The sequence below is a fragment of the Equus przewalskii genome, chromosome 15 (genome assembly GCF_037783145.1).
Source record: "Equus przewalskii isolate Varuska chromosome 15, EquPr2, whole genome shotgun sequence".
NCBI classification, from domain to species: domain Eukaryota; kingdom Metazoa; phylum Chordata; class Mammalia; order Perissodactyla; family Equidae; genus Equus; species Equus przewalskii.
In genome coordinates this window covers 54,893,672-54,917,535 of record NC_091845.1, presented here as the reverse complement: position 1 = coordinate 54,917,535, position 23,864 = coordinate 54,893,672, and the positions used below count along the sequence as shown (strand labels likewise).

The 23,864-nt window shown below is 41.5% G+C and overlaps 1 protein-coding gene across 5 annotated transcripts in view; it reads left to right on the top strand.

The window, feature by feature from the left end:
- TGFBR2 (transforming growth factor beta receptor 2) overlaps nt 1-23,864 on the top strand; it is a 110,621-nt gene that overhangs the window by 67,444 nt on the left and 19,313 nt on the right. For all 5 annotated transcript variants that reach the window (XM_070575915.1, XM_070575916.1, XM_070575919.1 and 2 more), the window contains one exon: nt 22,513-23,312. In XM_070575915.1, coding sequence (XP_070432016.1) covers nt 22,513-23,312 — 800 coding nt within the window. The remainder of the gene's footprint in view (nt 1-22,512; nt 23,313-23,864) is intronic.

Genomic DNA, 23,864 nt, shown 5'->3' with positions numbered 1-23,864 from the left:
AGAATTCTGAGAAAGTCAGAGTTTACCCCTGAACTCACCAAGACCTAAGATTCCAGTTACAAGAGGGCGTATTTGTATTGGTCCTTATTGACGGCCTGGTGACAGCTGTCAGTCAAACAAGACCTGTCAGGCTCCAGAACTGAGGTGAGCCTAGGATGTGGGAGGTGGGAATCCTGAGCTAACAGCTCCCTGTGTACTTGCAGATGACATATCCACTTTGCAAAGACGTGTTGTTGTGGATCTCTCACTGAACTTTAAAAAATCCCCTCAGTTTTATTCATTTCATAAATGGTTTCCAAATGCAGTAAAGACAATTTGCAGAGCACTGGGCAAAGAGATGATTTCTGGTCTTCTAGGTAAGAGAGAAACAGTCTAGTGTAGTGGTTAAGAGTGGGAGCCCGAGGTGGCTTCCCCGGATTTAAGGCCTATTCTACCACTTATGAGCTTGGCCACCTTGGGCCAGTTACCCGAGGTCTCGATGCTTCAGTCTCCTCGTCTGTAAAATGGAAATAAAAGGAGAGGGGGCTTGTTGTGATGTTGTGGGGATTGACTAGCTTCATACGTGCAAAGTGTTTACAGCAGTGCCTGGTACAGGGTAAGGAGTCACTGTTAGCTGGTAGGATTCTTTGGGCTTTTTATATAGGGTTTGGGGCTTTTACTTATCTTAGGACGTGAAGCCAGGACTGTTCCGTCCTCAGGAGTGTTCCAGCACTGAGGTTTTGTAGTCGAGTTTTGACCACAGCATCCTGGCAGAGCGTTGGGACCCCTCTAGGTATCACACCACAAGAGGTTGGGAGGGGCTTATTTTGCTTTCATCCGTGCCTCATCCGGTTTCCATTTTTCTCCACATGCCTTCACAGAGGCAAGGGGAGCATGCTGAGTCTAGGATTTCTAATCAAAGCTAACCACGCCCCTAACATTGTTGGATAATATTACAAATTAGGCATGTTGTTCCTGTTTTGACTCAGAATCACAGCAGGAGGCAACTAAATAAAACTGAAACGACTCACAAGTGCCCTTCAGATCAGCGATTAGGGTAATCACAGTTCCTTACTTGCCAAAGGGATTCATGCCCTCTTCTTCTTCTTCATTTTTTTTGGTGAGGAAGATTGGCCCTGTGCTAACATCTGTGCCAGTCTTCCTCTATTTTGTATATGGGATGCTGTCACAGCATGGCTTGATGAATGGTGCATAGGTCTGCTTCTGGAATCTGAACTCACAAACGCCGGGCTGCCAAAGCAGAGCACATAAACTTAACCACTACTCCACCAGACCAGCCCCTATGCCCTTTTCTTTTTTCAGCCAAAAGCTTGCTTTGGGCCACCTGGCTTTCTCATTGAATGGCTGTGCCATTGTTGACCAACCAGCACTGATCATGGTACCTCTCACCTGGGATCGCTGTGGGGATTAAGGGAGGTGATACTCGGGAGTGCTCCACACAGTAGCTGGGACACAGGAGGTGCCTCCTTTCCTGCTCATTCTTCCCCTGGGCAAGGAGACCACTCTCTGCTGAGAGCACAGCTCTTCTGAATGCTGAAAACCCCTGTTACTCAACGTGTCAGCTGATGAGCAGTAGTGCACCAGGGAGCTTGTTAGAAGGACAGAACCTTGGAGTCCTCCTGGGCTTACTGCATTGTAACAGTGTCCTTGGTGATTTGTTTGCACACTGAAGTGTGGAAAGCACTTGTGTGAACTCACCCCAGCTAAGGATGGAATTGGAGGTGGGTCTTGATAACTTCATGTTAGTAACTTGCTGAGCTAATCAGCCCAAGAGGAATAAATCTGGTCTTAAACTTAGTCATTTGGAAATGAGCTAAATATACTCTACTCAGTCCATTCACGTAACAAAACTGACCAGTGAAATGTGGGTGTTTTTCAGCAGCAATAGCGAAGTTCATTTTTTATATACTGCGCAGACTTTGCACCAGCATGGGTCTGCATGTAGAGAAGATCAGGCACCTTTTCAGTAACATTTCTTTGGTTTCCATGATAATGTTCGGATTAGTTTATCTGTAGGATTGTCTGCTAATATTTCCCAGAGCAAGAAGACATTGAGGAATGCCTTCAAGATGTACTTTACAAGATGTCGTTTTGAATTGGATCTATAAGGGAGTTGTTTGGTAGCACCAGGGAGCCCTGGACGAGTAATAGAGCAGCATTAAAAAGAGTTTGCCTGAATCGGTTTGTTCCTCAGTGGTTTGGTATGAGCGTCTGCTGGAGTTGGGTACACGGAACACAAGAATGTCCCTTGTGGAAAAGAGACATGCTTCTGCACTGCTTCCAGCTCCTAGATGGATGGATCCTGGCCATCCTACCCTTCTTCCTGACTTAGAGCCAAACTGCTTATTCTGGAAATTGAGAGGCACTGTGGCCATGCAGGAAAGGGAATTAGTATGAAACTCAAGTCCTGGACTTGGGAAAGTTTAGTTTCAAGGCCAGAGGCCCACCCCCTTCCTTAACTGAACTACAGGCAAGCTGACACTGTGGCCAAGGCCCAGGCCATGGGATTCACAGAACAGTCGTAGCAATGATCACGGCCCTGGGTCGAGAGCCCACTGAGGATTGATTCACCTGTGCTAACCACTTTCAAGTGTGTTGTCCTATTTCCTAGAATCATAACTTTTTTTTTATGACATCATGTTTTAGCATCTTTTCTTCAGCTTTCTTGAGGTATAATTGGCAAATAAAATTGTAAGATATTTAAGCTGTACATCACGACGATTTGATATACATATACATCGTGAAAGGATTTCTCCTGTCTAGTCAATTAACACATCCATCACCTCATATATTTGTCTTGTTTTCTGTGTGTATGTGAGAACATTTAAGGTCTAATCTCTTAGCAAATTTCAATTGTACAATACAGAGTTATCAACTGTCATCACCATGTTTTACGTTAGATCCTCAACACTTATTCATCTTATCACTCAAAGTCTGTACGCTTTTACCAACCTCTCCCTATTTCCCCAACCCCCTAGCCTATGGCAGCCACCATTCTACTTTTTGTTTCTATGAGTTTGACTTTTTTTTTTTAGATTCCACATATAAATTATACCATGCAGTATTTGTCTTTCTCTGTCTGGCTTATTTCACTTAGCATGATACTCTCAAGGTCCATCCATGATGTTGCAAACGGCAAGATTTCCTTCTTTCTTGTAGGTGATTAATATTCCACTGTATATATATATACACTACATTTTCTTTATCCGTTCATCCGTTGACAGACACTTAGGTTGTTTCCATATCTTGGCTGTTGTGAATAACGCTGCAATGCACACGGGAGTGCACATATCTCTTTGAGATCCTGTTTTCATTTCCTTTGGATACGTACCCAAAAGTGGGATTGCTGGATCATATGGTATTTCTATTTTCAATTTTTTGAGGAACTTCCATACTGTTTTCCATAGTGGCTGCACCAAGTTACATTCCCATCAACAGTGCAAAAGTGTTCCCTTTTCTCCACAACTTTGCCAACACTTGTTATCCCTTGTTGTTTTGAAGTCATCACTTTCTAATGCTGAAATGAAACCCATAAAATTAGCTTGTCCAAACTTACCATTTTATTGACAAAGAAATGGGTCTCCAGAGAGTGGCGTGAATTTCTCAAGATCTCATAGTCAGTTCTCTACCTTTTGTCCACAGGAGAGTCGGAAAATCTTGTCTCTTTTTTCAGAGAATACCCTCACCCTTCCACATTCAAGTCGGGGGTGGGGGGGTGTGCTCTTTATCATCTTTCGCCCTCGGAATCCTGCACACCTTCCCTAAGAGGCTGCCCATTCTCTGGGCTTATGACTGTTTGCTAAACTCAGCCCAGACTTGCCATTTGGCAAGTCCTTGGTAAGCATTACTACTTCAGGCTTGCAGTGTTCACTTGTTTGTGAGGAATGAAGTTTATAAATGATGGCCAGCAGGACGCTTATCTTCTAAGAAGATTATGGTCTCTCAGTGAGATTATCTGGGTTCAAATTCCAGCTAGGCCATTTATAAGCTGGTTTGTCCTTGGGTGAACTATTTCACCTCGCTTTTGCCCTCCAAAAAATGGGGATGGATTTGGTGTTCACTTTGAATAGGATTTTTGTGAAGATAAATGAGTTTATTCAAGTTGAGAACTGAGAACAGTGCCTGGCACAGAGTAAGTATTCAATATATTTTGGCTGTAAATAGCTACTATTGTTCCTTTAGATTCAAACGTCTTATCTTTGGGTTCAGCCAGATGAGCGAGGAGTTTTCTACCAACATCGTGTTATATTCTCCTCCTTCTGGAAAATTCCTTCAGCTGAATTGTGTTTAGGTGCCATCCATCATAAGCAACAGTCCTGTGAATTAGAGTCGCCTGTTCCCTGGAAAGAATGCTGTTGAGGAAACTGTTCGCTGCATTGTATTGTTATCCCAATGAGGAAGGCAGGAGAAATTTCTCTCAGCGCTCCGCCTTAGAAAGATTATTCCGCTTATGAGGTCCTGTTTGCTTCTGATCTTAAGGACACTTTAAAGCTTACAGAGCAGGGGTCAGCAAGCTTTTTTGACAAAGGACCAGTTAATGAATATTTTTGGCTTTGCAGGCTGTAGAGTCTCTGTCGCAGGTACTCGCCTCTGTCATTGAAACAGCTGTCGACAGTATGTAAACAAGCGGACGCAACTCTGTTCCAGTAAAACTACATTTACAAAAACAGGCTTTAGGCCAACCCCTCAGGTAGATGATCATGTTCCTTGTATGTCTCCCTCCGAGCCTACCTACCAGGAAAGCTTGGAGTCCAATGAAAGTCATGCTTCTAGCAAGAATGTGTGTCAACATTTTGTATCCTGGTCTCACCCCAGCTTGCCTGTTTTCAAAACCTACATTTATCTTCCATTTGTCTTGATTCCAGTTCCTTCGCTACAATGTCTATCTGTAAGTTGCATGAGTTTGTTTTTTTTTAAGGGATGGAACTATCAGTAAATACGTTCATTGTATCTAGTTGATTTACACAGTCCAGGACTCCAGAAACTCTTCTGACTCCAAGTTCAACCTATGTGGTTAAATCGAGAAGCAGAGCTTCAGAGGGAGGCTGTCCCCCAAGGCGTGTTCTTTGCTAACCTGCCAGCTGTGTGCAGGTCCTCGCAGTTAGCACGCTAGCTGGAGTAGCTGAGAGAAGGGAGAGGAGGAGGACTCCTCCTAGCCACAGAGTTTCATTCCTTCCTCTCTCATTGTTGTAGAATTTCTTTTAAATGAAAACAGCTTCTTTGGTTTGCAAGCCTAACCCTGGCAGGAAGACAAATGATTTTTTTACAGTATCAGACGCGCGGTTTCCTGTCTGTGTTTAACTTGCAGCAAAGCATCTCAGCCAGCTGGTTCCCCCTGGGCCTTTTGTGACCTTAATAACGTTGCCTCATGCTCTCCAGCAAACCCACTCTGTGTATTGATCACATTCCTTGCACACTTTATCGACTCATATTGGTTTCTGAGTCTGGGAAGACTTAGAAATGCTGCCCCCGTTCTCTCAAATCTCATTTGGTGTTTGCTCTGCTCCAGCATCAGGGAGGTGGCTTCTTGGGGAAGCTCTTAGTTCGCAAGCATGTAAGAAATGAGAAGAAGAAATGGTGCTTTGGCAGCTCCAGGGGTTCTGGGTGTGCTGCCTTTGAACTGTGCACTCGCTGCTCATAAACGCTGGCTCGCCAGCTGTGCGTTTTTGTTTTGAGAGAAACAAACCACATTGACTTTCCGGTCTAAATGCAGAAGAAAAAAATAAGTGTGGAAATATGGCTGAGAAAAGTTGTTAGAAGAGGAGGAAAATTATGGATGAAAATCACTAGTCTTGGTCCTAGCAGGAGAAATCGGTTATTTGAGGTGATGACTCAGTGCTGAAAGAGCCTTTGGTTGTGAATGAGGTGGGTTAGAAAGCATCCTCTGAATCGCTGAATATAGCCCCATGTCTGGCCAGGGAAATAATAAAGATTGTATGTACCAGAGGGCATTGTGACTCAGTCAAGTGAAGCTTAGGATGTATTTGTAGCATCTGCAGGCAAAGCAACTCACTTTTGTAGATTTTTTTTTTCCTAAGCAGCAAAGTAAACAAAGATCCTCTGGGGCCAGATGTAGTTCGTGGTTGTGAATATTTCTACCCTGGAACCTCATTCTGACATGAATCATGGCAGAGTGGAATCCAGTATGGACACAGGCTGTCTCGAATTCCATCCACTGGATGTGAGTGACCAGTAAAACACTTGGACCAATAAGGCTGGCATTGCTGCGAGGCGCTGGTGATACGTCTAGTTTCTTGTCTCTCCCACAGCCACCTCCATGTGTCCCAAAACAGCAGAGGGATGGATGATGGTGGAAAGGGTCGACGGAGATTCTTTTAGCGATTTTATAGGTATGCCAGTGTCCCACTAGTGCAAAAAACCCCAGGGAGTGGGCTAACCACTGTGAAGTTGACTTTCATTTCTGCCTATCCTGAGCTCCAGAGCTCTGTTTACCATGAGTTGGACATCTGACTGACTTGCTTTTGGAAAAATTTTTGCTGAGCCTCAAATCACTCTTGCACGTTGCGAATTATGTAAAATGTCAGCCTTACCAGCAATAATTATGCCTATTTTTTAAAAACAAAATTAATGTTAACTTTTAAAGAAACAATTCAGTTTTGCTTTTCTTCTTTTTAAAAAAATAGACCTCATGTTGCTTCATTAGGATATAGCTGGTTCCAATGCCAAGAACAATTGATCCTGAATTTAGTCATTAAAATTCATTCTGTTTTCCAGGTGCCCTCCTATTCTAAATGCCTGTTTCTCTGTCAGGCTGAAGTAGTCATTCTCCACGACGTGGTTGCACATTGGAAACACCTGAGAAGCTTTAAAAACTACTCATTAACTGGGTCTGAGCCCGCAGTTTCTGACTTAATTAGTCTGGGGCCTGGTATTAGGATTTAAAAAAAAAACAACTCCCTAAGATATTCCAATGTGTGGCCAATGTCGGGAACCACTGGACTCAAGACAGTTTGTTCTGCCAAATCTTTTTATATTTTTCATCGTGTTCCCCATATAACCTGGAAAAGGATGGGAATAAGTTGAGAATAGCACTCACCATAGGAAGTAGCCGAAATGTAGCCTTCTGGGTTAAAGGAGGAGAAAAACAGGCAAACAAAACACCTATATTACCACATCCCTGAGGACTAATAGGCTTCTTTAATATAAGATATTGCTGTGCTTTCTGCAATTTACAAGCAATTACTTCAGAATGAGGCGAAGGGCCTCCCTGGGAGTAGGCATCGGAGGTTGTAGAACTGATGAAATTATACGTTAAGGGCAGGCACATTTGAAACCTGGAAAGGTGCCTGAAAGGTTGGATGGCATGGTTTGGATGCCACTGCCTTGGCAAAGACAAGGCGGGGAGGGGGCGACAGTGTGCATGGTGGCGGGAGGGGAGGACTCCCAGGTGGCGGAGAACTGTGGTGAGCTGTGGTTGACGTGGAAAGCCAGAAGAAAAATGAGGACGTGTTTCGGTGGCCTGACAGGTCTTGATAGTGTGCGTTATTACTGTGCTTTTCTCAAGTGGTCTAGTCTCCCTGTTGGAGAAGATACTGAAATAACTTAAGAACTCTGTCTCTCCTTTCAGGTTTCCTGAGAACATGAAGGGCCCCTAGACAGAATAGCAGATATAATCCAGACAGGCAGCCAGAAAAACAACTGAAGAATCAGGGCAGATGGGGGAGCCTAAGAAAATCCAAGCCTAGTGGTCAGAAGATTGGAACACAAAGAGGGAAACAAAACATCCTGCTCCAGAGAACATCCATCAGGCTGAGGCTCTGTCCATGGAGGAACAGACGTTCATAAGACGTGCTGTTGTTTCTTAGGCAAAGCCTGGCACAGGCAGGCACTCTGTTAATGTTGGCTGGCCTCCTTCGAAAGCCACAGCAACAGAAGTAGCAAGAATCTCTATCCCAAGGGAGAACATGAAGGACAGTAAGCAGAGCGGAAGGGATGCCCAAGACAGCAGAGACAGAATCAGGGTTTTAATGGCCTGAAAGGACCAGGAATATGAAACAACAGATAAATGTAAAGTCAGGCATAGAGGTTCAAACGATCGAGTGCAGAGGAGCAGCTTATCCAAAAACTGGCTTGGGGTCTGTTCTTACGGTGAAGACCCACTGTTTACAGGTGAGTTGAGATCATTCTGAAATTGGGGTGATCTGGCTGAAAGAATCAAAACAAGACAACAGAACAATCAAACCGGCAATAGTCTTAAACTATTGGAAACTCACTGGAAAGGGCTGTGAGAGGCTGCTGTAATCTTTGCTACACAGATTGCATTCCAGGTATTATAGTTGGGTCTAACGAAACGTATCATTGAGAATCTTGAAGAACAAGAATAATTTCAGACAACAGATCACTTTATACTTAGAAAAAGGACATGGCGTTTATTGGATGCCTGCTATATCATGAGCTGGCAGATTTTAGGGTGTGATAAATATGTCAGTCTTTAGAGTCTGATAAATATGTCTTTTGAAGAGTGATCGAAGGAAACAGGGATGTTCGACCTAAAAAGGAAATGATGGAAGGAAATGCGTTAAAATTTCCACCAGGAGTTTAAGAGCTCTCATCCCGTAGAGGAAGGAATCATTTTGTTATCTTTTGTTTTAGAGAGCAGCATGAAAGTCAGTAAGGGGACATACAGGAAAACCACCTTTGTAATATAAAGCCTACATTTTTAAAATATCCCAATGTTAGGCTTTATCCTAATAGGTCTGCAGTTAGATATATTGGGATTTGATTAGGGATAATTTACAGAGAAGTGGGGTACCTCTATTGTAACATTTCAGCCAGAGGTTTTATCTGTACCTCCCAGGAATAGTCTAGAAGAGGTTATCAAACCAGATTAGACTACATGTAAGGCCTTTTTGTAGGGGAGAGAGGTGGGAAGGAAATAATGTAAGGGAGACTGTGGAATGAGATGCAAGAGGTGGGGAATAGCTTGGTTTTGAATTACGTATAATTGGCATAAGTCACATGGACTGGAGGAAAGACATCTTCCATCATTGTGGGAAAAAATATTCTCAAAGTCTGTCTAAAATGTCAAACAGTATTGTCAATATGCTGGAAGTTAAATTAAATCCTGCCTTCTCAGTGAGCTCCCTGTCCTTCTGTTGTTTAATTAAAATGATTTTTTATTGTTTGCCTGAATTTAATTGTTTGCTTTTTATTGAGGTGATGGATGGGGAATCATATCTCATTCCACACTCCTCCCGCAGTTAATTTGACTAGAAAATTCTCACAGACCATTTTCTCATTGACTAGCACTGAATACAGTTGTCCTAGAGCTTTGCAAACAAGTCCACTGCGAATTTTCTTCGTAAGAGGGAAATATCTCTGTGGCAGAGTACCAAGGGACTCATTCCATATTTGCTAAGGCCGTGCTTCTCAAACTTTACTGTGTAAATGAATAACTCAGGGAGCTTTGTAGGATGCAGATTTCTGATTCAGCAATTTAGGACAAGTCTGCAAGAAATGCAGAGATTCTGCATTTCCAGTGAGTTCCCAGGCCCTGCCTGCTGATGCTGCTGGTCTGGGGAACATGCTTTGAAAAGCAGGGTGCCAAGAGATTCTTCCTGTGCCATGCCACCAAAATTTTTAAAGATGCAGAAAATAGTTATAAGATATTGAAACGCCCAAGTTAGAAAGTACATATATATGTGTACATATATAATATGATTGCTTGGAGTGTGTGTGTGCATGTGTGTGTGTGTATGTCTGTGATGGAGCAAGAACAGAGGAAAGCTGATAAGGATAGGGAATGTAACAGAATAAAGAGGCAATTTGTGTTGCTCCTTATAAAATCCGTTATCTTTCTTTCTAGGGATCCCGGCATGTCTGTGCCTGTGAGTACTGTGACTCAGTAACACTACCTTTGCATATTGAATGAACATACTCAGAACATAGCCAGTAGATCTTTAGGAGATAGGAGTACCTTTTATTCACTTTCATCATTTTCTTTATTATAACTGGGTCCAGCTTTACTAGACATATGGTTCAACTGAGTTACGTCTCTGGGAAGACAACCCCACCCAAATCAAGAAACCCACAAGCACGTGCCCCCATTTTCTCAGTACAGCCAGAACTGACTACCTCAGACTGTCAAAATAGATTTCTGGCTTATTTTGTTTTTTCACTTCAAACTCTTCAGTATATGCTATCTAAACTTATTTCTGACAAGGTTATATTGCTTCACTTTTTCAAAAAAGAGAATCCTGCAGGTCAGATAGTCGTGGGGAAAATGGTTTCTCTAAAAACAGTATTGCCAAGGGACATGTTACAAAAAGAGGCCAAAGCAAACTGCAGCCAGGCCACATACTCAGTGATATTTTGATGCTTCTTTACAAGATCAGGATTTTTCTTCTGGTCAGAAATCTGTGAAATATGTTATTAATGAAAACCAGTATTTGTTCGGATCTATTATAAAATAATACAAACATATTTATTGAACACTTTCTCTTTTAAAGGTGTAATACTTAAGAGCTTGACAAACATTATCTCTCGTAATCCTTACAAGAACCCAGTGGGGTTGCTTCCGGGTTGTCTTCATTATGCAAATGAGGAAGCTGAGACCCCAAATGACACAGTCTGGAAACAGCAAAGCCAGGTTTCAAGTCAGAGTCCCAAGTTCTTAGAAACCAAGTTATACTGCCTCTAAATATACAGAATGGTATCTGTAAATTGTTTAACCTCAACGTCAACTTTCATTATTCTTGGAGCATTCTATTGCCTGATGAAATATTACTAGTTTGAGTTGAGTTAGTTTTTCTTTTTCTTTCAAATTGTCAAAAAAGGCAACTTCTCAGTGTGCATTGGGAAAATCAGGATATTGGGTCTCAGCTCAGTGTGGTGTCTGGAATACTGTGGTTTGGAGGAGAAGTAACATGGAAGACGCTAGTACATCACTTGGATTGTGGTCCTGGAACACTCAAGAGCAGCAGGGACTTCAGGGTTTTCTGTGTGGTTGCTGTTGCAGACTATCCCGCTACATTGTTTAAGGGAAATAAAGTGACCTTAAATCCTAGGCAGCAAACACAGCATGGCAAAGAAGGATGACTCCGGGGTACTATAGAGGAGACTGGAGATAAAAATCCTCAGATAAGCTGTTTTACCAAAATATGTTTCGCATTAGTCTGTTTGGAAAAACTAGTTTTTTTGACTGAAACTAAGAATACTTTTAATATTGTGAACCTCTTGTGCTTCCCCAAACCTGGATCATCCCTTAAATATAAATTTTGTTGGAAAAGAAGCCACATGTCAGGGAATCTGTTTTTACAGTAGATGAGCTGGCACAGTGACATCTGGAGACGAAGAATCGCTGAGATCAGGTGTAAAGGACCAGGCTAGCCGAAGCTGGAGGTTTATGAAAATTCTCTATCTAGTAAGGCAGATTCCTCCATTTTGTTTTACTGTGCTGGTGAGAATCTCTAATTCTTGTTGAGTGGAAAGTGCTATGATTGGCGTTAGTGCCCTTTTTCTGTTTTTAAAAGGAATGCATCTAACATTTCCCCATTAGAATAAGGTTTGCTGAAGATTACTAGCATCTATTCCTTATCGGAGTGTTTACTTTTTTTTTTTTTTTTTTTATTAATGTTATGATAGATTACAACCTTGTGAGATTTCAGTTGTACATTTTTGTTAGTCATGTTGTGGGTACACCACTTCCCCCTCCGTACCCTCCCCCCACCCCCCCTTTTCCCTGGTAACCACCAATCAGATCTCCTTCTCAATATACTAATTTCCACCTATGAGTGGAGTCATATAGAGTTCGTCTTTCTCTGACTGACTTATTTCGCTTAACATAATACCCTCGAGGTCCATCCACATTGTTGTGAATGGGCCAATTTCGTCTTTTTTTATGGCTGAGTAGTATTCCATTGTGTATATATACCACATCTTCTTTATCCAATCATTAGTTTCTGGGCATGTAGGCTGGTTCCACGTCTTGGCTATTGTAAATAATGCTGCAATGAACATAGGGGTGCAACGGACTCTTGAGATATCTGATATCAGGTTCTTAGGATAGATACCCAGTAATGGGATGGCTGGGTCATAGGGTATTTCTATTTTTAACTTTTTGAGAAATCTCCATACTGTTTTCCATAGTGGCTGTACCAGTTTGCATTCCCACCAACAGTGTATGAGGGTTCCTCTTTCTCCACAACCTCTCCAACATTTGTCGTTCTTGGTTTTGGATGTTTTTGCCAATCTAACGGGGGTAAGGTGATATCTTAGTGTAGTTTTGATTTGCATTTCCCTGATGATTAGCGATGATGAACATCTTTTCATGTGTCTATTGGCCATATTCATATCTTCTTTTGAGAAATGTCTGTTCATGTCCTCTGCCCATTTTTTGATCGGGTTGTTTGTTTTTTTGTTGTTAAGCAGTGTGAGTTCTTTGTATATTATGGAGATTAACCCTTTGTCGGATAAGTGGCTTGTAAATATTTTTTCCCAATTAGTGAGCTGTTTTTTTGTTTCAATCCTGTTTTCCCTTGCCTTGAAGAAGCTCTTTAGTCTGATGAAGTCCCATTTGTTTATTCTTTCTATTGTTTCCCTCAACTGAGGAGTTACAGTGTCCGAAAAGATTCTTTTGAAACTGATGTCAAAGAGTGTACTGCCTATATTCTCTTCCAAAAGACTTATTGTCTCAGGCCTAATCTTTAGGTCTTTGATCCATTTTGAGTTTATTTTGGTGTGTGGTGAAAAAGAATGGTCAATTTTCAATCTTTTGCATGTGGCTGTCCAGTTTTCCCAGCACGGAGTGTTTACTTTTATCATGTACTTTCTCTGTATAACTCTGATCATAGAGTTTTTCTCCTTTAAATTATTAATGTGGTCAATGGCAGCAGTTGTTTTCTTTGTTTTTAGTGCTAAAACATGCTTTCCTGGTAGCCTGGTCTGTCTTATTTTTATTTGGTATCTACTGGATTTGGCTTACTCGAATTTTATTTAGAATTTTTAAAAAAATCATCGTATGTGCGTGAGATTGTTCTATAATTTTCTTTTCTTCTTGGCTGCTTTTGGTTGTACTGTTTTCATAGAACAAAGTGAGCCATGGTACACTTTTTCTGTTCTCTGAACGAGTTTCTGTGAAATTGAAATGACCTGTATCTAGAAAGTTTTGTGGCTCTCAACTTCATCTGGGCCTGGTATGTGTTTGAAGCTTTTGAGGGAACATTATTGTTCTAATGTTTTGGGTTATTTTTTATTTCAAAACATTTTAAACTTTCAGAAAAGTTGAGGGAATGGTACAACGAAGCCTGTTTACCCTTTCTCTTTTTCAGTATTTACCCTGTGTTAACACTTAACCACATCCTCATTTCTGTGTGCACGTGTGCGCATGCGCGCATTACAGTCTCTATCCAAGTTTCCCCAAAGCTGTGGGGTTGCTGCTGCTGTTTCAATTCAGGATCCGGTCAAGGACTACACATTGCATTTGGTTATTTTGTCTCTTCAGTGTGTTTTTTGTTTTTCCTGACACTGACTTTGAACAGGCCAGGCCATTTATTTTATAGAAGCACATTCTGGACTTGTCTGATAGTTCCTGTTTAGATTCTTTTATTCTCATTGAGATATAATTGAAATATAACATTACATTAGTTTCAGGTATACAATATAATGATTTGGTATATGTATATATTTTGAATTGATCACCACAATAAGTCCAGTTAACATCCGTCACAGCACATAGTTACAAATATTTATTTCTTATGATGAGAACTTTAAGATTTCCTCTTGTAGCAACTTTCAGATAGACAGTCCAGTATTATTAACTGTAGTCGCCTGCTGTGCCTTTCATCTCTCAGGCTTATCTTATAACTGGAAGTTTGTGCCGTTTGACCACCTTCACCCATTTTGCCCACCTCCCTCCCCTGCCTCTGGCAACCACTGATCTGTTCTCTGTATCTATGAGTTCAGGGGGTTTGTTTTTTTGTTTTTGCTTTAGATTCCACATGTAAGTGGAGATCACAAGGTGTTAGTCTTTCTCTGACTTATTTCACTTAGCATAATGCCCTCAAGGTCCGTCCATCTTGTCCCAAACGGCAGGATTTCCTTCTTTATTTATGGCCGAGTAGTATTTGCACATTAAACCCTATGTTGGCTTCAGATCCTGAGAGCTGCCATAAACATCCCTTCTCAGTGATTCTGTACCCTCCAACTCCAACTGCCTACCATGCGAGGCTCCCATGCTTTGACCCCAGCTACTTCCTAAGTACATTTTCCAGTTTCCGTTTCTCTGAAATAGAAATAATAATACATATCTGGCATGTAATCCATGTAAAACACAGTGTTTGGCATTTAGTAGGTGCTCAATAAATGGATGTTATCCCTTTTACTATTATGATTAACATAATAACTTGAGACAGGAAGTTCTCCCTTCCCCCCAGCATATCTCTCTTTAGCACAGTTTCCTTCTTTGGATCTCGGCCAGTTGCATATATATATCCTGTTGCTTCAGATGATCCTGTTGGCCTGTGAAAAGCTTTGTGGTTAGAGTGTCACCGCCAGCTTCAGGAATCTCTGTAGTAGACTTGTGATGTTCATTGGTGCACCAGCTCAGCAAGATATGCAGAAAATGACCGTCCCTGTCCCTTTCTATTGCTTGGATAAATTAGTATTTTGGTAAATTTTTGACCCAAACTCTTTCAGTGAGTGGAGGAATTGCCAAAGTACTTCAAATGTTAAACTAGGAGCCCATTTCTCAAATTCATCTATGCCGATTTGGTTTTTATCAAAACACATTAACTGACCCACGTAGGCTTTTTTACTATGTTGGCTTTAATTTAATTTCTTTTGTACTATGTGATTTTTTTAAAATTGTGAATTATGGAGGTTCAGTTTTAAGTTCCTTTTCGCAACCAGTTATTGGAGTTGGGCACAACAAAGGACTTGAAAGAGGCTGGGAGCACCCTGTTTTCATTGTCCTCTCTGTGTGTGGGTGGGTGGGGTAATGTGTGTGTGTGTGTGTGTGTGTGGTGTAGGGTGTGGGTGTGTTACTAGGCAACTTGTTTACTTTTCAATCACTCTGAAGGAACCTATGCCATGGAATTTCCCCTTGAGGTTTTCTGCCAGTTTGTATTTTTTTTACAACATACTAACATTTATCTTTTACATTTGCCTTTAAAAAATATTTATCAAGATTCTGACATTTGCAAATAGCTCCTTATTTGCCACTCAGTCTGTTCTCCTTATGTGGGACACATTTGGTTGGAAATTTTCAGGATTATTAAATAGACCTCCGGGTTGATTACTAGGGAGACAGCTTGGGGATGTGGAAAGAACAAAAGCTTTGGAGCCCCTCAGACCTGGGGGAAATGAGCTCCCCTGCTTGCCCTTGAGTGAATCATCGTAATTCTGAATTTCTCTTTCTTTCTTTTTCCTTCCCTTCCTCCTTCTTTCCTTCCTTCCTTTCTTTCACATTACAAGAAAGTTTCTTGCAGCATCAGCCATAGCTCCAAAGAACCAACAGTGGTACAAGGGATAAATACATTGTGGTAGATTCGTACAAGTAGCTCTTAATTTCTTAAGCCCTGAATTGGGACAAATACTTGAAGGAGTATTCTGAATATCAAATGAGATTACATATTTGAACTTCCTGGCACATAGTAGGTGCTCAAAAAAAAAAGTTAGTTTGCTCTCCGCATTTCTTTTCCCCCCAAGGGTATCTGAAATAATAGACTTAGCCCAGGAGCAAGGCATGGCCTCCATAATTATTCTTCTGATTTCTTTCTTAAAAAATCTTTTCATTCCAAAATAAAATACAAATACATAAAAGCACATAAAACACATATTTAGCTTAATGAATTGTCATAAGGCTAACACTCTTGTAACCCCTGCCCAGATCAAAAAATAGAACTTTGCCAGCCATCCCAGATGTTCCTTCATGTTCCCCAAGCCACTCACCGACCCCACCTCCCCTCCAAAAGTAACCACTGTTCCTCTTTTATAAGGATCCCTTCCTTGCGTCTTTTGAGAATGGCTTTATCCTCTACGTGTGCATCTGTAAACACTAGTTTAGTCCTACCTCTTCTTCTTCTTATTTTGGGAATTTGATCTATCTTAGGTCTCTTTAATCTACTGCCCTCCTCAATTCCTCTTTTCTCCTTACGATTATCTGTTGAAGAATCTGTTTGACGTGTATCATCTCACAGTCTGGATTTTGCTGATTGCACATTCATGATGCAGTTCCCTGAGTTTCTCCGTCCTATGTGTTTCCTGCAGATCAGCAGCTGGATCCTTAGGCTTCATCAGACTCAGGTTAGATCTCTTTGAAAAGGTTATGTTCCTCTACTGGGGGTAAGAGTGTCTGATTCTCTCTTGTTTTATGATATTAGCTGGCATTGGTGCCTGTTGCCTAGTCCATTTAATTCATTAGGGGTTAAAAAAAGGTAATCGATTTCTATCAACTCGTTTCTATTTGTTAGCTAGAATAATTTAATGAGGAGATGCTTGCTTCGACTCTTTGATTACCCAGTGCTGTGGTTCTTATGGAAAAGACAAGATACACGCTGATGTTTCCCTTTGTTTTCTAGTTTTCAATATAATGAATTGATATTCTGCTGTCCTCAGAAGTTGATAAATTTGTTTTTTGTAATTATGATATCATAAATGTAAGCATACTTAATGGGTCCCGGTGTATTGCTTTTCTTATCTTTATTAAAGCTCCAAATATCCTATCTTGGCCAGTGGAAGTCTCTTCAAGATGGCTCCTGGGTTCTTTTGTCATGACCTTGGTAGTCTTTGATCACTTCCTTGTTATGTGGTATAGCAAAGTATTCCAAACTCATTATTTCCAGCTCCAGACCTAGAATTGCCCATTTTGCCAAGAAGCCTTGGTTTCTTCTGTTGAAAGTGTTCTGTTGATGAGGCATTTTCTTTCTGAAGCAGAAACCCAACAACCATCAACCTTTAGAGGAAACTGAGTCCTAGTGAGGTTAAATGAGTTGTCTAGGATCTCAGGGCTGATTAGTGACAGGTATAAGAAGAGAATCTCAGTCTCCTGACTTCCTAGCTAGTGCTCATTCTTTCACACCCCATTCCAAGTACTCATGGTTATGGTCCCCACATACCATGTGCAAATTACAAAGAGACTGGGTGCAAAATGAAGCATGCACCTACACAAGCAGGGGAGAGCCTGGCTCATTTGTGGGATTTGGCCTTTGAGCGAGCGAGAGTCAGCTCTACAGAATTACTCCTCATCAGATTGGTTCATCAGATGTTTTATTCATTCTTTTATTTATTCAACAAACATGAATTATCTCTCTATTTATGTGGTAAGCTGTGAGTGTATAATGGTAAGCAACAACCACCTCTTTAGCTATACTTCTACTTTGGTTGTGTCAGAGAAACTTAGCCAGGAGAGTTAATCCTAGGGACAAATTTTACTTAGTTAAGTAAACAAGAACATTGTAGAAGCAACAAAGGCCCATCATGCTTCTCCAGACAACAGTGCTGTTAACAGAACCTCACTTGGTTGCTGGAGAACTAAAATGAGATGATGCTTATTAAGTGAATGGCTCAGTGCCTCGCTCACTGGGAACACATTATATGTTAGTTATCATGTTACTGATAGGAGAGTTCAAAGAAGGGCCTCCCATTTTTTCCCCTGCAGAGCTCCCTTCACACAGGACCAAAGCTCTGACAGAATTCAGAGTTGCTCATAGGCAACACAACACATCATGCCAGGAAGATCTGTCATTGGCACCAGTTTCCTCCCTGACTAACTTTCCCAAGAAACAGATGAATCTGAAAATCTCTCTTCTAGGAAATCCTGGCAAAGAGACTAGAGCTGGTGTGTCTTCACTCTGCCAAGGTCTCTTCGCTTTCTTTGAGCGTGTGCCAGGCACTTCTTGGAAGTCTGGTGAATCCTATGGACCCCTTCTCAGAGTGATGTTTTTAAATGCATAAAATATAATACATAGGCTTTAGAAGAAAATTAATGATATTAAAATACCATTATCACATATTTTTAAAAATAGATTTGTGACATAGTAAAATGTGCTTCTGTAGTAATGCTTTAAATAGCAAGATCTAGCATCAGATCTAAAAACTTGAAATGTCTAAGTAATGAGTATAAACAATACAGCAATGCAGCAAAGGTAATATGGCAAGAAAATATCTGTGGTTTCTATGGGTGACAAAGTTATAGGAACGGCTAATACTAGGAAATGTTAAATTTTGGTTAAAGGTTAGAGAAAGAAAAAGGTGTAATTTTTGCCTATTTAAATTCACAGACGCACTGAATTCAATCCATGGAGCCCAGGCTGAGATCTCCTGCTGTCACAGTGTAGAGCCGCATTTTCTACGAACCCTGGAGGAATTCTACCCTCATTTGTAATGCCCCCCAAGAACTATATCTAGCTCTACGTTACATAACAAAGGAGTTTAATGTGAATGTCAAGTCTTGAGTACTAGTTACCTGTGCATACGAGAAACAATTCATGGAAGGTTCCAATAGTTCAACAGTTAAATCTTGAGCCCCTTATGTTCTAGGCCATGGGATAGGCTCTGAGAAAAGAAAGAGGAAGATTTTAGGGTTCTCCTTCATGTAAGACTTTTTCTTCCCAGGCAGGGAAAAGATGGATATTTACCGGGACACCAGTCAACTGTGGTTCTTAATTAGGAACCAAGGAGAATAGCCTGTATACCCAGAACATGCCCCTTTAGACAAATTATCCAAGAATTGCAGACATCACTTAATGGATGGCTATAAAATCTCTTAGTCTAGCCCTCATTGAAGAAAACCACTTTATCACATTGAGATGTTATGTAAAGTCGTACATAATTGGCTCTCACCAATGTGAACTTTAGAGCCAATATGGCGTGGGGTTAAGAGCAAGGGTCTTGCCAATCAGACAGAACTCCTTTCAAATATCAGCTTTGCTATTGCCTAAGTTCATGATCTTGGGAAATTATTTAAACTGTCTGACCTTTAACTTCCCTGTCTGTAAAATGGTGTTTACAATAATAGCAGTATCTACCTCATAGAGTATTTCTGTCAATTAAATATAAATATTATATAGAACTCAGTACAACACAGCCAGGTACATACAAAGTGTTCACTTTACAGGTTTCTGTGTAGTTGGGGGTAGGTGAAAAGAAACACTTCCTGCTCGTCTCTGAGTATAGGAGATGCTAGCTTATACCTAGACCTCCAGCTATTGGTTTTTCTAGTGGCAGCCCAAGGGTTAATACCACAAGAGCATGTGGGTGGCTCCTGTTTAAATAAAGCCACATCCCAAAGCTTCCTTTTAGCCCCTTTTGCTATTGTTAGGGTGTCTTATCACCTCTTTGAGGTTTCAAGATTGACAGATGTTATTCAATAATTCCCTCCCCACCAAATTTTTACATATAGGTTTTCAAAAAGAAATCACAGGAAATTTGGGGGGGAAGTGTCTGACTTTAGTGTCTGACATTGAACGGGGGATTTCTAGAGTCTTCTTCAATCAATGCCACACGTAAATTTCAGGGGATTTCTATTTTTGGGTTTCTCTTAGCCTAAAAAAGAATAGAAATTAGCATGGAAGACCGTTTTCATATATGGACAGCAATTATAAAATAAAATCATCGTGATAAATGAAGAGTTCATTTGGATGTTTGCTTTTTAATGAATTGGTTCACAGCTAAGTAATTATTCAGTTATTTTTAAAATTTTCTAATTGTGTTGTTTCCTTGTACGTGAAAGAAAATATTCACATCAGACCAAAATGAAATCTCCAAATTCTGTCAATGTCTTACAGGTTATTAAAATAACGGTTGTAAAAAGAGAGTCAGCAAACTTTTTCTGGAAAGGGCCAGGTGGTAAATATTTTAGGCTCTCTGGGCCAGATATGAACTCTGTTGCATGAACTTTTTAGTTTCTTCTGTTTTTGAAACAGTCTTTTAAAAATGAAAAAAACATTCTCTGCTCACAAGGCTGTAGAAAAACAGGCCATGGGCCCTCGGGCCGCAGTTTGCCATCCCTTGCTGCGGGACATAAAAAATGTGAGGGATATTGTCCCATGTAACTAACCATTCATTCAGCTTCTACAGCACACATTCCTAGGTACCATTAAGTGGCCCATCCTGAGCCAGGTGCTGGGTACATCATGGTGATCCAAATAGACCTGGCCTTTCCCAGTGTAAAGCTTACTTTCTCAGGGGAGAAACAAGCAGTCAAGAGAACCAAATCGATTTGTAATTATAAGACATCTCATGTAGTTACAGAGAAGTGGATACTGGAAGCACACACATTCAGTGGATGCTTCAGATAATAGAGACAGAGTTACAGGGAGGGATTGTTGCTTGCTGCTGTTGCGCCTGAGTATTATTTCATCTGTCCTCTTAATTTTGCTCTCCAGCTCCATACTTTGCTGGCAACAAGGACAGTCCATACTTCTCCACAAGAGTTTTTTTTGCAATTCCAGCTCTTTCTGTAATTGCTTTGTCCTACCACCACTGCCGCCTTAGTCTCACCTGTCCTTTGTCCCATTCAGGCTTCCCAGTGTGCATAAGAATTTAGGTTTTCAAGAGTCAATCACCAAATTGTTTCCTTTTCCTGTTCTTTTTAATGCATTAATGTATTTGTTCCCCCAAAAAGTGATGTTTTTTTCTCTTGATTGCTGAAATTCTGATGTTTGGGTGTTACTTTTCCAGTTTTTAGTGACATCAAATAGATTTAAGACCTAAGGTTGTCATCTGGAATATAGTTGGTGGAAGTTGGCATTTCCATGTGGAACTTACCTTAAGAATGGGTAGTAAATCGTATTAAACCACATGCACACTCCAAACTGACATGGTGCTAGCTTCATTTCTTCGTTAAGTGATGGTATCAAATAGGATTCAGGGAATGGGTTCCCTCGAGAGATTATGGTTATTCCCATTCCACCTGGACTGTATCCTCATCTCTCTTTTTTCCTCTTTTTGCTCAAACACATATAATGGGTGAAAACTGCCAACTGAATGATTACAGATCCCTTCTCTGACGTGTCTGCTTCCATACCACCTACCCAAACTTTTCCTTTCTATTCCCTTGTGCAGAGTTATCGCTTTGGGAGAATTGCTCTTCCTCCGACAGATCTTGTATTCTTACTTTTTAACATAACGTTTCTTCTACCCATCATTGACTTTTTGCCATCCTTCGTTGACCAACTCAAAGGCAGTCCTTGCCACTGTGTCTTCTCTGTTTCTTTAAGCTTTTCCATACTCCACCAACACATAGATTGCAGCACAGATTTACCTCCCATCCCAGACTGCCATATATTGCTAGGCATTTGTGTATAGGCCCTAACACCTCTACTGGGCTATAACCTTTTGAGGGCAGTGCCATACCCATGGTAGCACTCAGCAGTGCTATGTTTAATGAATGAATCTAGTATCCCAGCATGAGGCCTAGCGTTCTTCCCAATGGGGGCAGCCTAGCAATAAAGCTCTCACTGAACTATAACTACCTTTTATTGTCTCCCACCCACTGAATGTTTCCATCCATGTCCTGCTTCCCAAGAGGAAAACTATTTAATCAGAGCCAGTCAAGGCCAGCACATGAATCAAAGTTTGACATACAAGACATTGCACTTAGATAGCTGGTGCTAAGGACACTCCTTCATTAACCCACGGGGCCTACTTTAGTGGTCCATATCAGAAAACTAGCTGCATTTCTGTCTTTAACTTCTCTCACCTTTGTCGTAACATTTCCATTGTTGCCAGCAAGTATTCTTGTTTTATATAACTCCAAATCACATGCACACTGAAAAGAGGAGTATTGGGTGGGTATAAGGTAAATAACTTCCAACCTTTCCACAGACTCGTCTCCCCACTGCTGATGGGCACAGAGCTGATGTTTAATGGTAGCCTGGATGTTGATCAGGACATGACAAGTTGGAGTTTAGAAAAGAGCAAAGACCATGTCAGAACTGTGGCAGTCTCTCTGTTTCTACCGGATACCGTACGTGCGAGCTTTTTGGAGGCAAGAGCTGTCATACCTTCTGTATTCCCAAGCCTCCTGCAATGCCTTGAGCTTAGTTGTCCATTTATTCAAGACTAATTGAGGATCTGATGTGTGCTAGGTAGTGTGTAGAGCAGTGAAGAAGAAAGACATGGTCCCTGCCAGCGTGGAGTTCTCAGTCTACTGGGGGTGGAGTAAGTAGAGAAAGACAGATATGAAACCAGTAAGTGGAGTCATAGTTATATAATTTTCATTGTGCTAACTTGTTCCATAGAAAAAATGTAGAGTACTATGAGAATATATAATGTAAAACATTTTTCCAAGTTTTCCCGGATTTCCTTTAGGGAGCAACATTTAAGCTGAAGTTTGAGGGAAGAGTAGGGGAAGTTGAATGGATGGCCAGAGGTAGGGAAAACTGGACAAGTGCAAACTAGCAACCATCCCTGGAATAAAAACTCACAACATATTATCCACAAAAACTGTGTTGATGTTAAAACTAACAGATGCCTGAGGTGTGGACCCATTTCCTCACGGTGCATGCCTACTCATCCCAACTCTTCTCCCTTGTTTTGTTTCCACATCAGAATATGCCACCAACAACCCTGACTTGTTGTTAGTCATATTCCAAGTGACAGGCGTCAGCCTCCTGCCACCGCTGGGAATTGCCATTGCGGTCATCATCACCTTCTACTGCTACCGCGTTCACCGGCAGCAGAAGCTGAGCCCGTCCTGGGAGACCAGCAAGCCACGGAAGCTCATGGAGTTCAGCGAGCACCTTGCCATCATTCTGGAAGACGACCGCTCCGACATCAGCTCTACGTGTGCCAACAATATCAACCACAACACAGAGCTGCTGCCCATTGAGCTGGACACCCTGGTGGGGAAAGGTCGCTTTGCTGAGGTCTACAAGGCCAAGCTGAAGCAGAACACTTCAGAGCAGTTCGAGACCGTGGCAGTCAAGATCTTTCCTTATGAGGAGTACGCCTCCTGGAAGACAGAGAAGGACATTTTTTCAGACATCAACCTGAAGCATGAGAACATACTCCAGTTCCTGACAGCTGAGGAGCGAAAGACAGAACTGGGAAAGCAATATTGGCTGATCACCGCTTTCCATGCCAAGGGCAACCTACAGGAATACCTTACACGGCATGTCATCAGCTGGGAGGACCTGCGCAAGCTAGGCAGCTCCCTAGCCCGGGGCATTGCTCACCTGCACAGTGACCACACCCTGTGCGGGAGGCCCAAGATGCCCATTGTGCACAGGGACCTCAAGAGCTCCAACATCCTCGTGAAGAATGACCTGACCTGCTGCCTGTGTGACTTTGGGCTTTCCCTGCGTTTGGACCCGACCCTGTCTGTGGATGACCTGGCCAACAGTGGGCAGGTAGGTTAGACCTGGATCCCCCTTGCCTCTTCCTGGTCCCTCCCTACCTCTTGATCCATATCGCATGCCTCTTGTCTCAAACAGCCCTACACTCTGGACCCTTGTCGAGGGAATCTAGCCAAACTAGGGAGTTTATCCTGGGCATGCCCCACTCTCTCCAGCCAGGGTGCCTTTGCTAATCAACAGCATTTCTCCTCTTGTTTCTTCAAATCCTCCCCAATTCAAGATAGATATTTTTTTCGTTGACTCAATCTTCATTTCTCTGCGATTTGCAAATTATTTTTCTTTGCTTCAAGCACTGTTAGTACTTATCTCCGTTTTTTCCTCTCTTAATGGTTGTACTTAGCCCTTTCTACTGTGCTATTGGTAGTCATATTGGTTTCCTTTTACTGTTCTAGAAGACAGTCTCCTTGATGTCCAAATCCATGCCCATTTGATCACATCTGGCACAATGCCTTGAACAATGCAGGTGACCAATAAGTATTTGTTGAGTGAGTGACAGACTGCATGAATGAACAGTTCTACTTTTGAAGCATCTCACTGATTGAAATA